We start from the raw sequence: 14656 nt of genomic DNA on the forward strand, positions 1-14656 counted from the left end.
TCACATCTGCCAAAATATGACAGTGTCGTCTGCTGTCAAAGGTCATTGCCAACCTCGAACACCTTTGCTCCGCCGAGTGGTTGCCAGTTGTCAACAGGCCGCGTCGCCCAATAGGAGTGCGAGTGTGAACCGCTCGTGCGGATTGACCGTGCATCGAATTTTGCGACACCTTCCACCTTTCGGGCCTCCGCACGCGGGCGGGCTAGGGCGGAACGGACGGGCGGACTGACCATGTACGGGCCCTAACCGGTACACGTGAGACCATCTGTTTGTTGCGCGAAACCACATCGACACCTTCGGAGATACATCGATTCACTTCACCTTGTGGAGCACACTGAAATCCTTCGCACAATGCTTAGAAGTTCCGGCGCGCTCAACCTTGGTTCTACGGCGAACTTCGCGCCAAGTTCAAGAGCACCTTCAACGTAGTCTGGAAGACTAACCTCGCCGAAGGCTCTGACGCCACAAGGTCCGGTAGGTTTCTTCTTAGGGATGCTGTCACGCAGGCCGGGTAAGGTCCTCTGACACAGAAATTCTGTGCCGCTACTGATGATCGCCAGGAAGTCAGTGCACTTCCTGCAGGCAGCCTGTTGTCTCCCTGGAGCGTCCAGCGTCGCTCTCAGCAAACCTTTCACCATCCTCGCTTGCCTTTGCCACTCACTTCTCATTATCTTAAGGACTCTGATGCCATGGCCAACGGAAGGAGCAAGCCCACCAAACAACCGCAGGACTTCGTTGGGCAAATGTTTGCAGCGAATGTAGAAGGAAAGTGACCGAGCTTGACAGTTGGCGTAGATAAGGAGTGGGGACACTAAACATGAATTTAACGATGAACACAGAAAAGAGCCCGACGTACTAGAAATGAATTGTAGCATTGCCATTTGTTGGGCGTGTTGGTAAATTGAAAGCATATTTAGCGCCAGCAAACACGGACGGAAGGGAGACAACAAAATGCGCTAACTTCAACAACTTGACTTCCAGGAAATACACCTATATAACCCATGCACAGGGGCGCCACCTTATCCAAATCGTACTCATCCAAAAAAGCCGTCTCCTTATCTAACAGGTCGATTGAAGGGACACTAACACACGTGTCTCTTTTTCGCCATATAGCGTGAGCTTCAATGATCCCTGCACATCTTTATCTCTGTGCTTCGCAAGAACCCGGCAGGATTCATACACCTGCGCACAGCCGCATTCTTGACAGTGGGTTGACAGATGACCGTATTGCTTATTTTTCACAGTTTGGCAATGTTCCCGTAATCGGTCATTAAGACATCTCCCTGTCTGTCCGATGTATTTTTTCCCACAGGACAGCGGAAGCTCATATACAACAATCTCTACGCATCCCACTGGCGCTTTTCGATGATTCGTAGAGCATCCGGCAGCTCGCTTACGGTACTGGTCCGTCAATCGACATATTTTTGCCAGCTTTTCTGGTGCGGAAAAGACCAGTTTTGTGTCCACCCGGCTAGCCATTTTCTTCAGTTTATGTGCCGTTCTATGCAAGTAGGGCACTACCGCTACTTTCCTTCTACGTTCCGTCCCTTGATTTGGCGTGTCCTGAATTGTGCTATTTGACCTGCACATTTTTAGCAGCCCCTCGACGACCGAAACTTGCACTGATTCCGGAAACCTTGCTGCTGATAACCTTCCCGATTGATCCATAAGGCTCGTATTTATCTTGTGGTGGCAAGACTTCTTTAGAGCATTTCCAAAGTATACGTTGGCAATGCTCATCTTGACGAGCTTCGAGTGGGCTGACCTATACGATAACAGGGGCTTATTAGCTCTACGTTTATACTCCCAACACGTGTGGCGTTCCATGAACTCGAGCTGAATATCTAGGAAGCGCAGCACGTTATTGGAGGGCTCTTCAATCGTGAGAGTAAGTGGGCTAAGGCCTGCAGAAAATACTTCGTAACACTTTCCTACTGTAAAACGTGTGTCTGGTTAAAAAAGAACGAGATAGTTGTCGACGTATCTGACAACTTCAACGACCCTGTGCTCCGACAAGGTACGGGTCAGGTTTCTCTTATCGTGAGCTAGAAAAATGTCACTTAGTATGGGCGCCAAACATGAACCGATGCAAAGCCCTTGCTTTTGAATGAATATGTCGTCATTCCATGCTGCATATGTAGAGTGAAGGTAGCAACTAAGCATATCTAAAAAGCCCTGAACGGACAAACCGGCTGAATTTCGGAACGAAACTACGCAATACTCGTCTATGCACTCTTCTACACAAGTTATTAGTTTCTTTTGAAGCAAGGAGTAGTACAAGTCCTTTATGTCAAGGGAGCAAGCCGATAGCCTTTTGTCAGAATTTTCTTTCAGGAAATCTACGATTTCTGCAGAGCTCCTAACCAAAAATCGGTCGTCAATATTACGAATTCGCAGCTTATCTTGCAAGAAAAGAGCGAACTTTTTCTGTCATGACTCTGTTTTTGAAACTTCCTTTCGAAGCACAAAGATAAAGACGTGCAAGAGATCATTGAAGCTCAAGCTATCTGGCGGAATAGAGACACGTGCGTTAGTGCCCCTTCAAACTACCTGTTAGATAAGGAGACGGCTTTTTTGGATGGGTAAGATTTGGATAAGGTGGCGCCACTGTGCATGGGTTACATAGGTGTATTTCCTGGAAATCAAGTTGTTGAAGTTAGGGCATTGTGTTGTCGTCTCCCTTCCGTCCGTGTTTGCTGGCGCTAAATATGCTTTCAATTTACCAACACGCCCAACAAATGGCAATGCATATTCAAATACTGAGATGCAAAGAGGCACACTCAATGTGGGCACATCCATATACACTACTTCTCCTTTCCTGCTGCCTCAGAAAAACACGTGCGTGCAAACTTACTCAATGACACTTGCTCTGCAATTAGCTTTCGAAACTCTAGCTATAGTAAACAATCGCACGGTTTAAATTTCGCGCTTCTTCACGTCAATGTGCCTTCTGCTGAGAGGGTACAAGACCATTTGCTTCTGTGGTGTGACATAGCGGCCCACCCCGATGACAACGCTGCTTTTTTTTTCATTCAGAAGCATGCCCTTAGGCATAATACAAAAGATGTTAGAAATAAACGAACAGATTCGACACGTGCAAAAAATCTAGGAGTGAACGATGATGGGGTCCATGAATCCAAAGTTCAAGGTCGGGTGGGCGCCAGGCCGAAGGCCTGTTGCCCGGAGATAGCGGAGACGGCTTAGATGAAGCCCTGGGCACGTCCATAATAGGTGTGTCACTGTCACATTTTGGATTCCTGTGTTGCAAAATGGGCACGATGAGCCGTAAGGACCATGGTATTGTTGTGGCCAGAGAGCGGTCACAGACGGGGTGAGCGCGACCCCGACACGTAGCCTCCTTAACGTAACCTCCTCTCGGCGGGTTAACCCGCCAGGGAGGTCTGGCCCACACGGAGGTATGAGAGCTCGTGTGGTACGTCGGAGGTTTTCCTTTTCCCGGATCAGTCGTCCACAGGCGTCTTCAGGAAACTGTGGAAGTGGGTATGTTGTAATCAGTGGGTGGGTTGCCATATCTGCTTCATGGAGACCCGGCAGGGCTGCTCGAGGCACCCACTGGACGCGTACGAGGATATTCGTAATGGCAGCAAGACGGTGAATGCTATCTGACAATAGGGCGGACCGAGATACCCTACGTATGTCGTGGATGGCTTGAGTCGAGTCTGTGCGAATGATGAGTTGAGAGTATCGAGCATCTTGAACAGTAGGTAGCAATGCGGCCAAGCCGTCTCGTATGGCAGCAAGCTCGGCAAGATAGGACGGTGGTGCAGGATGGGCAATATACGAGCACGTTTGGCCTGCCTCTGGTATCAATGGACACACGAGAGCTATGTGAATCATGGTGCCATTAACACTGGCATCAGTGTATGCTACAAGAGTCGTATCGTCTTGGTTGTCATCGGCGCGATGAAGACGGCAAACATGGGCATTCACCTGACGAGGAACCGGGCTATACAGACGACGAAGAGGCTTATTGTCACTTAATTGTACCCTTTTCCACGGAGCTTCATCGGGTCTCGTAGATTCTGGATTGTCGATTTCGTGTCCCATGTACCGGGCCAGTGAAGCAGCCGAGCCGGTGTATGATGGCTTTAGGGCGCGCGCGCATCGACGTTGGTGTACGAGTTCGTCAATAGTGTTGAGTTGGTTGAGCCTGTAGGGTTGGCAACGAAGTGAGACGTGGTAGTCCCGTTATGGCCCGCATAGCATCATTATTAATAGCCTCAAGGCGAGCCCATTTTGCCTTCGTGAAATGATGAAACTGGGCTCTGTAGACGAGTCATGGTTACAATACAGAACGGACCAGAAGGCGAGCCATGTTGGTGTTCGCTCCGCCAGATTTCTTTTCAATCCGGCGTGTCAACTGTATCGTTTCTGCGGCCTGTTGCTTTGCATTCTTGACCCATGGTCTCGCAGATCCGGAGGAATCCATTTCAAGGCCGAGTACACGGAGAGTTGAAGCCTCGTGTAATAGTTGCTGATCCAGAGTTAACTGAAGAGGCCGGAGTGCCAGTAGACGGAGCCCATACTTGTTCGCTACTGACATGTACGTCGTCATGTCCTTGGAAATGTCAAGGCCTATCTGAGCACACCAGTTGTGCGTCATGTTTAGAGCCTCTTGGAGCGCTTGTTCTTGGTGGCAGATTTCAGGATCAACTGACCAGACAGTGATGTCATCTGCGTACATTATGTACCGTGCGTTATGTATCGTGGCTAACTTCCAGGCTAGTGGAAGGAGAGCAATATTGAAAAGGACTGGTGCGAGTACGGGTCCTTGTGGGACACCCCGATGTGCGACGAACTCACCTACTGCTTGGCCAGCCAGGTGAATGGAGAAGGTGCGAGCGCACAGGAAGGCTTTGACGAATGTGCAGACACGGCTAGGGAATTGATGCCAATGGAGAATTCCGACAATTGCTTCGTGACTCACATGGTCGTATGCTTCACGAATATCCATTGCCAGAATCGTGCGAATTCTTCGGGAGCGGCCTCCGATGAGAACCATAGAAGATAGGTACGCAAGGTCATCATCTGCGCCTAGATGAGCACGGAACCCGATTTGGTCAGGCTGATACCATGAGTACCGCTCGAGCCACTATGTAATACGTGTCGTGAGCGTACGCTCCATCAGCTTGCCTAACGTTGAGGTTAGTGCTATTGGGTGCATATGAGCGATATTATCTTGGGGTTTTCCGGGTTTGGGAATAGGGACCATTTCTGCATGCGGCCAAGAATTGGGAATGACTCCTGTAGCCCAAGCTTCATTTATGGCCCCCAACAGCACTTCTCGAACCTTGCCTTCCGTGTTTTTATAAAGTTCATACGGTATGCCATCCGGTCCTGGTGCCTTGCATGGCTTCGACAGGTTGATTGCCGCTAAAAATTCCGCCATAGTGAAGGCAGCTTGTATACCCTCGATGTCAGAGAGTGTAGGCGGCGTGCCTGCGTCCGCGGGAAGGCAGTTTTGAACAACGAAGGGAGGCGGTGCTGTGTCCAAAGCCGGAAAAAAGGTGTGGGCGACAGTTTCTGCGAATACTGCTGGTGTCTGGCCCGATGCTAACAGGGCGCAGGCTGCGGGCTCTGGAGGGCGCCGACCACGTTCCACTACTCGGAAGGTGCGCCAAATGGAGGCATTGGACGACGAAGGTTCGAGAGAAGAGCACCAGTCCATCCAGCGGCCATGTTCTAAGCGGTGCTCATGGCGCCGAGCTACTGCAGTAAGGCGTTGGGCCTCTAAGCGAAGGGTATTTGACTCAGGGTCACGTTCTGATGCAAGTTCTGCTTGGCGGCGCGACGCCCAGAGACGCAGAAGTTGCAAATCAGGAGCGGTTCGCGATTCATCAACCCACGACGTACGTGTCGCCTCAACTAATGCCGCCGTAAACCAATGGGACGGGTCCACCATGAAGTTGGATACATTGCTTTCTGATACCGCCCTGTATCGATCCCAGTCCACCAGTTGACATAGTCGGCGGAGGCGGCCTGTTCCGCCCGAAGATAAGCCAAGGAGAATCGGATGATGGTCGCTACCCCAGCAGTCGGGTTCACATGACCACGAGACGGTCGTCCTTCCTAGCCACCAAGTCAAGTCCGGTGAGTGTGGTGGCGCCCAAGGGTGGTCTCGCCGACGAGTAGGCACTGACACATTATTATGGAGAGTGAATTGGGCGTCTATAAATGTATCCAGCACATATTTACCACGCGCACTGGAAATAGCATATCCCCATGTGGTGTGGGACGCGTTAAACTCTCCTGCGAGCATAATGGGGCAACCAGGATGTTTCTGGCGTAGGTGCGCCAGCCAGCCGAGACACAACCGAGTCACACGACCGCTGTAAGGGCGGGCATAGTACGAAACGATGATAACGTCCGTGCGTTGGAGACGAACCAATACGGCCACGACTTCTTGCCATAGAGTACACCACCGTGAAAGATCAACACGAGTCTGATGAAGAGTGCATCTTACATACGCTGCAACCTTTCCTGGAAGGACATCGGGCGTAGCACTCCTACGATCCAACATTGAAGGCGATGAGTATGCCACGAATCTTGGAATGGGTGGCAGGCCGTTGGATTCTTGAAGCAGTAGAGCCCAAGCACGCAGCTTCCCATATCTGAGACGCTGACGCAGCTCTCCGACCCTCCCCGCGATGCCGCGACAGTTCCACTGTAAGATGCCTTCTGGCACACTTGAAGACGTAGCAGCCATCATAGATTAAGATTGGCCAGTAGAACCGAGGTGAGATGCTGGAGCTGTTGCGCAACGAAGCACAGGAGTTCTTGGGGTGAAAGAGGCTTTGACACAGATGCCGGGTTAGCCATATGAGCAGGACTAGACGATGACGGCGAATGCGACGGCCGCGCTCCGTCATGACGACGCCGGAGCACTGTACGGCGTTCCTTGAGACGTTGGATCTCCCTTTGAAGGTTGGCGAGGCGAGCGTCGATCTCGAACTGTTCGTCTGCCAAAGGAAGCGGCGTGTCTTCTATCGATTGTGATGCCCATTGCGGTCGTGAAGTGGGCGACCTAACAGCTGCGCTATAGGTACGAGTGGCAGCATCACATGTCTCTGTACTTGCTTTTGTCACCTGGCTAGCGTCCTCTTCCAGCGAGGCCAGAACGGCGTAACGGTTGTACACAGGGACTTGTTTCATTGATGAATCTCGAGGGGTCCTTGCTGACTGTCGAGAATGGCGCTGTCGAGCCTTCTTAGTGGCCTTCAACTTCGTAGGACACGTCGTGGAAGTGATGTCATGATCGTTTGTTTGGCATAGGCCGCATCTAAACGATGCCGACGGTTCAGGTTCCATGGTGCCGTCCTTAGGTGGGTAGGGGCAGGATGATTTCATCTGTCCCTGTCTAAAGCAAGAGTAGCAGTACACAACGGAAGGCTTGAACAGACGCGGATGCAGTACGCAGCCGTAATACAGGATACGTTCAGGTGGGGAATTAGGACCTTGAAGCGTGATTAGGCACGTACGACCGCTGCCTAGGTAGCGAGCAGCCACGACCTTGTGTGTGGGACACGATAGTTCCTGCAGGAGCCTCTCGGGTTCTTCGTCAAGGTCAATGCCATAACCACGTAGCGTCTTAAATCTGTACCACTGGCGAGGTACGCCTGGACTGGAAGGACGCACTCTTCCGAGACTTGTATTTGTTGCAGTTCTCCGAGTTTATAAACTAGTGCCATAGCAGACACCCATACTGAGACCGTATTAGTGGGTTTGTGTAGAGCAAAACCTTGAAATCGGGAAGTCTCGAGGCAGGCGTCCAGGGCCACTTGAATTATACGGTTGTGCAGAGTGGACATGTCATATCTAGCAGGAGGCTTCATAACCACTTTGTACCACGATGTGGTAGGCGACTCCGGAGACGTGCGTGTCGGTCGTGCAGGCAGGCCTTGTGATGAGCGAGGTCTTTTCGGGGCTGCTGGAGCTACATTCTCATCCGATGGAAGGGCAGTAGCTTCCTTTGTTCTCTTGGCTGAGGTGTGCGCCACGACATCACGGCTGTTCTGCTCCATGTTGGTGGTATCCATGCTCAGGGTGCCGCCTTCACCCGTTGCACTTGTCCCCACGGAGGAGACGTTCCTGGCGTGGATGGCAGTTGCATCGGTAATGTTGCGCTCCCTCGACGCAGCGGACAGCAGCTTGGATGCTCCGCGCCGGCGCGGCGAGTGCCGCGGCGCGGGCACACGCACTCGCGAAGCCGCGCAAGAACTCGAGCTCGACGGTGCAGCAGGAGGGTGTAGATGACGACGTACCTTGTAGATAGGCGCCAGTAGTAATTACGAACCGCCAAAGCGGTCCATCAACAACAGAGTTCCAGTAGCGGGGAAAAGAAACCAGCAAACGGGGCGAATATCCGGAGCTACGGAAAAACACGTCCGAGAGGAACGAGCGCTGGAAACGCCCCAACGTTTTTTCAACGCTGCTTTAGCACACCGCCAATGTTCCGACTAAGTGCTTAAATGCATTGGTTGTTACAAGGGACTACCCCCTTGGCGCACACAGTTGAAACTTTTTTGATACTGGGCTGTATTATAGAAATAAAATAATTTAGAATTTTTCCCATTCAGGTACGCATGTCGTGAAGTTCTACAGGATGGTGAAGGTGCAGTGCCCAGAATTTCTTAGTATGTCGATGCTACAAAGCACGATAGTACTTTTTTACGTAACACAAAGACACACGCATGCTTTTTATGTTGTCCAAGGAATAAAATTGGATAATGAAAGCGATGACTCAAAGGGATACGGACACAAAATCTGAACATTTTATGATAATACAGAAAATGAGTCCTCAGTGTGCGAGTACACCAAAAACAAGTGGTCACTTCGCTCATTTTTCAGCGGATAGCTTTATTTTTGGCGTTTTTGGGAGCGCGCGCAACGCCGCCCGGCCCAAGCGAGTTGGAAGGCGTGACCTCACGACACCCCCGTTGGATAGCCAGCCGGCCGGCCACGGTCATTCGAGGCGCGCCGCTGCCGCAATCGCGAGCATGGATTCTGGTTCTGGTGCCTCTACCAGCAATGAGTACACGTCTGCAGACGAGGACCATTCCAACTTAGCAAGAAATATAACCGCTTACGGTTACGAGCCTTCCGCGTCAAGCGGCGAAAAACAGCAGGCGGCCTTGAACGCGCCGGTCAGGCAGTCCGGGCCAGCAACATGGTAATTTCTTTTTCTAGTAAACTTGAAGTGCAGCAGCAGCAGTTCATAATGTTACGTAGGATGCAAAATGCCTAGTTTCGTGACCCGCGTTGAGGCAGAAAGGGAGCTATTACGGCTGAATCGTAGGTAGCATAGCTCGTCGCTTTGTGCTTACCTACGCTATCGGCTTTCGATCGCTGTACACTTCATTTTTACGCGACGAGGCACGGTATGTAAAGAATTTTCCAGCCGTTTCATAGCCCTGTGATTACGGCTACTTTCACATTCACGCCATTAAAAGCCATTTACTGGTTGAACTAGTTGGGATGGGCGGCTGCGCTATAGGGACCCGTCGACAAGATCACTTAGCTACATCGATTCTGTGGCCATAGACAAAGAAAAAAGCTTTGGCTGTGACATTTACTTGGGAAGTGCTGCGCGAACAACGAAGTCATGAAACCCGATGCATGATTATGCAGAGACCTATGGAAATCCGTAATTTTTTGCTTGAGGTTGAAAAGCAATGTGTGAAACGGCAATGTAGACAAATGTGCTGCGCATTTTAGATTACTACACATGTATGCTGTTGTCTGGCGTTCCTTCACTGGCTGTGTTTCGTATATAAATTTGATCAATTAAAAGAGCGCTCGTATGCTGTCGCTCAATATTAGACGCAGCGAGAGTGTACACAACATGACTATTGTGTTTTGTGACAAACACACGCATCCGCAGGATAAATAATTTCTGTCACAACCCGAGAATATCTGTTCTTGCACAGACAATGAAAGGGTAATTTCCCTTCTTTCAACAGGCACTCCTGCGGTCACCGCTGCGGCTACATGCATACAGAAAGAGAGAGGGTCTGTTGCCAGAACAACAAAAGTTGGCGAACAGAGCTAACAGTTACGAATGCATCATTAAGCACCCGCTCTTTGAATTGTATGGCCTCAACAGGAACCTTTTGAGCGGCATGCCAAGGCTTTTGAGCACAGCCGGGCTGGTCGCATAAGCATCGTTGATGAAGTGGTCCGCACAAATGAAGCCATTTTTTAGAAGTCTCCATGCTGGGTGTGGTGGCTGACAGGCACGTATGCAAAGTTCACGCACCTTCTTGTCTCTGGGAAACGTGCGCGACGGCGTGTCACCACCGATAAGGCTGTTATAAAAGCCGTGGGCGCAGTAATGTCTGGACATTTTATTCCGCCATGATGAATGCTTCAATACCGATCGACGACCGTGCGAACACGCGTGTAAGATGCACCACATGCATGGAGCGCTGACGGGGATAATGTTCCAGACAGACCACGTGCGAACATAGCCGACGGCGATAAACAAACGCTGCAAGGGACCGACACTCCGGAAAGACTGCGCCGGCTGTGGCTGACCTTGGCCGAGCGCGCGCGGGCACGCGGGGGTGTCATGACGTCAAGTTTCAGCTTCTCCCGGTGGCCTCTTGGAGGCAAGGCGCAACAGAAAATCGCAAAAGAAAGATGTTTCTCGTTCTTTTTTTCTAAGCCACTTGTATTCGTCATCTTTAACAGTTCGACTTTTGTTCTGACGCCGAAAACCACCCACCGATTTTTGTGTCCGTATCCCTTTATCAAATAAGCAAGCCATTGCTACGTTTGAGGAAGTAAGAATAGAAAAGATTATAAATATAATATTTTCGAATATTTCCAAGAGCCCTCCTGAAAAAAACAAGATTGAAACGAGATCTTGTGTTTTCTGTTTTGGCCATCTGGTGGGAGACTGTCGAACTCAGTCTACGTGGGGTTAAAAAAAAAGGTAGTGACTACAGTGACGGGCCCCGGACCTGTAACATCTGTTCTACAGTGACGGGGCCTGGTACATTAACATCTGCACTGCAATGACCGGGCCCGGCGCTTTAACAGCTACACTACAGTGACGGGGCCGGCACTTGAACATCTACACTATCATGATGGGGTCCGGTTGCATTGAAGCTTCAGTCTGGTATTCTACATTTGGTTATACAAAAAGCGGGCGTTAAAAATCATGACGCACTCGACAACCGATACATCCAGCCAGGCCACTGTTCAATCAACTAAACATATTGTCGTGCTATCTGACGCGCGAGCATAAAACAGTTAGCTACGCAAACAGTGTTGTGAAACGTAATCATCCTTTCCCTGCGTCTATATTTATTTCATCATCACGTGCTAGCAGAAGTACTGCCGCTAGAAATTTCAACCTGCCTCGTGCACATGGCAACAGACTACATGAATTTGTTGGAGTTAAGACACGGAATAACGTACCCTTCAAAGTAAGAAAGACGAAATTTCGGCAAGGCACTATTTATTAGCTACAAAACCCTGATATTGTGCCTGTATTCTTGCTTGGCATTCTGTTGTTTGCAGTTTTATCATTTCTGTAACTGGTGAAAATTTTTATGCATGCTGTAAAAAATGTTTTTGTTCTGTTTTTAATGTGCTAATGTGTTGTTGCATTCATCCCCTGTATTGATCATCCTATGCTTGTACCGAATGACTATATTTCGCATATTTGGACCCATCCACTAGCCTACAGCTACTAGGTTCAACAGTCTTTTCCATATGTACTGTAACACCTATGATGTTATTAACCAAAAAAGTGGGAAAGAAAGTTAACTAGAATGGAAAAGGAACGGTAAAAAGCACATTAAAGAAAGGCATGACATATGTTCATGCTTGTGTAGCACCACACAATGAATATTGCACTGGATTAGGAAAAAGAAGCAGCCGGTAATTGCTCGCTTAGAAGACCGATAAACATGCAGGGCGACGCAACTTGAGAAATAATTGTGTTGAAGCTTCCAAGACATTAAAAGAAAAGAAAAAGAAATGACTGAACCGTCGCGACGGCACATCCCAAGTCGCCGTAGACGTCGAAGCCTAGCTATAAATAAATTATTTTTGAGCAGCTCTGATAGCATCCATGTAACCATGGTTGCTTGCATCAAATGCTCCCTACGGTGCTCCCGGCACGATGCGAAAGCGCGCTCGCAGCGAAACATTGTGCGCGGACATGCATGAAGTCGGTCACCGCGAACCCGTGCGATCACTGCAATGAAGCTTCATTCTGCTTTGCTCGATTTGGTTACACAAACAGCTCACTATAAGAACATATTTCACATAGTTTTATCTAAGCGATTGCCTACCTTTCACGCAGGAAGCCAGTTCGGGGGAGTCGATTGCGGCGACTGCCCGCAGCGTCCTAGCTTACTGCACGTAGTTGGTAAAGAGATAGCGTCTCTAAACCATTCTGTGCTTTCTGTTTGTCCAAGATTATTTTAATGGTAAAATACTTCAGTAATTTCGAGAGCACTTGCAAAAATGTCTTGGAGGGCTCCCGAGTAGTATCATTTTTAGAGCCGATAGCCAAGCCTATGCGGAGCACGCCGCATTATCCCTCAGACTACGCAAGTAAGGCGCTGCCGACTGATTGAAAAAGTTTTAGGGTTTATACCCGCGACAATACAAGTTATTCACGATCTGCAGGAAAATAAACGGAAACATTTAAGCATGTTTGGAGAGTTAGTGAAAGTGCAACGTGAAAGCGATTCTTTCAAAAGCGACCCATGTCGGCGTCAATGAGCTTGGCGGAAAGCACAAGTACACCTTGTCAAACTCCCACTGGTCCAGGTTGTTCCGATGGTTAATTTTGAACCCTGTTCCCTCAGCACAACAGCCCGACGCGCATTCCATTCAACCATGGACTACCCAGAGATCCAGATTTAGGGAAGAACGGTTAAATGTAGACATACTGTAAACATATCTGCATTTAGCACATATCTGCACGCCTAGCACCCGCGAAGTTCATCAAGCACCCTGAGAATGCTAATAGCATGAAAATATGCCCATATACCTGTGTACCGGTATTAGCTGAATGTGCCCTATAGAAAGGAAGAAACGGTACCCCACTCCTTGCGGTTCCTTATGCGTATGCCGGTGACGGTGATGTCCTGCGCCAGATCCACCATCCACCAGGGGAACAGCTCATTCCAGTAGGAGTCCAGAGTGTGGGCGAAGTAGGGCGGTTTCAAGCCGTCCGTGTTGTGCGATCCATCGACCGCCTTGTCCGACGTGTACTGGATCCCGTATAGCTCGTACGTGGAACTCTGCTGTGTCTTCTTCTTGTACGCGTAGTTGGTACCCGCGCCGGTTTCTGGAAAGCAGGTACGCAAAGAACCTATGTAATAGACAGATATATCCTTCCAGTCGCCTGCTCTGTGGATGCAAACCATTTTGCGGCGAAGCTGCTAGCGCGACATGAAGTGGTCAGAAACATTAACTGGCTGCTTTGATGGTTTTTTGGAAAACAAACGATAAAACATCTATTCGGCCCGTTATGACGCGTTATCTGAAACGTTTGCAAAGTTCGCCCGGTTCCTTTGGAAGACCACAGGCGGCAGTGATTGTAGTTTCTAAACTACTTGAGCTGTTGTCTGGTTGTCGGCGTAATAAGGCGACACAAGAGCCCTCCTTCCCACGTAGCGAGCGGAAGCGATGGTTGTCGGGGTGTGTTTCTTAAATAGTATGTTGTTTTGCTCTGCGTCGATGCGTACGACATGACGGAAAGTTTGAATTCGTTAAGGTAGTGCGCTCCACGTGAAGGCTGAAGAGGGGATTTGAACGGGTTGCCTCTAATTACAAGTTATGTCCTTGTACTATGCTGTGTACCTGCTTTTAAAAGTATGTTGAGGTGTTTCGTGTGTCAAATCATGATGTGATTGTGAGGCAGACTGTAGTGCGGCTCTCTAGCTTAATTTTTGCCCCTCGCGGTTCTTTAACGTTAACCTTAATATAGGTACACTATCATTGTTGTGCTTTCGCCCCATTGAGATGCGGCTGCCATGGCTTGCATCAATCTCTTAGAAATGGTTTTAGGTGCAAGAAATGAGACACGGAGGACAAAATAAAAGACACAGACAGGCTCACACTTACAAGTGATTTTTATTTTCCCCGATGGTCCACCAACTGAGGCATGCGAACAGCATTATACACAGGTGAGGTCACACAGGTGCACTGCATCGATCTCACAATCTCAAGCAGCGCTGCGCCACAGCCACAAAGCGTGCTCACATTTGGTTGCACACGGAAATGTATAACCGAAAGATTAGAAAAAGAAAGATTCACTAAGAAATCTATAAAGCGGTCGGGAAACCATAATCAAATATAAACTTCCGCAAAGAGTAAAACTGATACAAGTAGCGGCACACTATCTCTTTTTTTTCTTTTAGAGATAATGTATCTTTCTTATTGTAGCACTTGAATTGTGCTTGCTTTGTACTGTGGATTTGCATAGTATATTCTATATTTGCTTGTTTACAAGATAAACAAATAATATTTACTCTAGGGTAAGGTATACGCCTCACATGGGCTTGTGCTTGTGCAGCGCCTGGCCTTTGGCGAGGCGTAGCTTGAAAGATGCGGCTCAGTGCATTTCAAAGAATGAAGTGAGCATGAAAAGACACCACCTGGTTGTCTCTCC

General features: G+C 49.2%; 1 protein-coding gene across 4 annotated transcripts in view; it reads right to left on the reverse strand.

The window, feature by feature from the left end:
• Positions 1 to 14656, reverse strand: part of LOC139054901 (uncharacterized) — a 443055-nt gene that overhangs the window by 71346 nt on the left and 357053 nt on the right. For all 4 annotated transcript variants that reach the window (XM_070532627.1, XM_070532629.1, XM_070532628.1 and 1 more), the window contains one exon: positions 13082 to 13330. In XM_070532627.1, the coding sequence (XP_070388728.1) occupies positions 13082 to 13330 (249 nt within the window). The remainder of the gene's footprint in view (positions 1 to 13081; positions 13331 to 14656) is intronic.

The sequence above is a fragment of the Dermacentor albipictus genome, chromosome 1 (genome assembly GCF_038994185.2).
Source record: "Dermacentor albipictus isolate Rhodes 1998 colony chromosome 1, USDA_Dalb.pri_finalv2, whole genome shotgun sequence".
Classification (NCBI taxonomy): Eukaryota; Metazoa; Arthropoda; class Arachnida; order Ixodida; family Ixodidae; genus Dermacentor; species Dermacentor albipictus.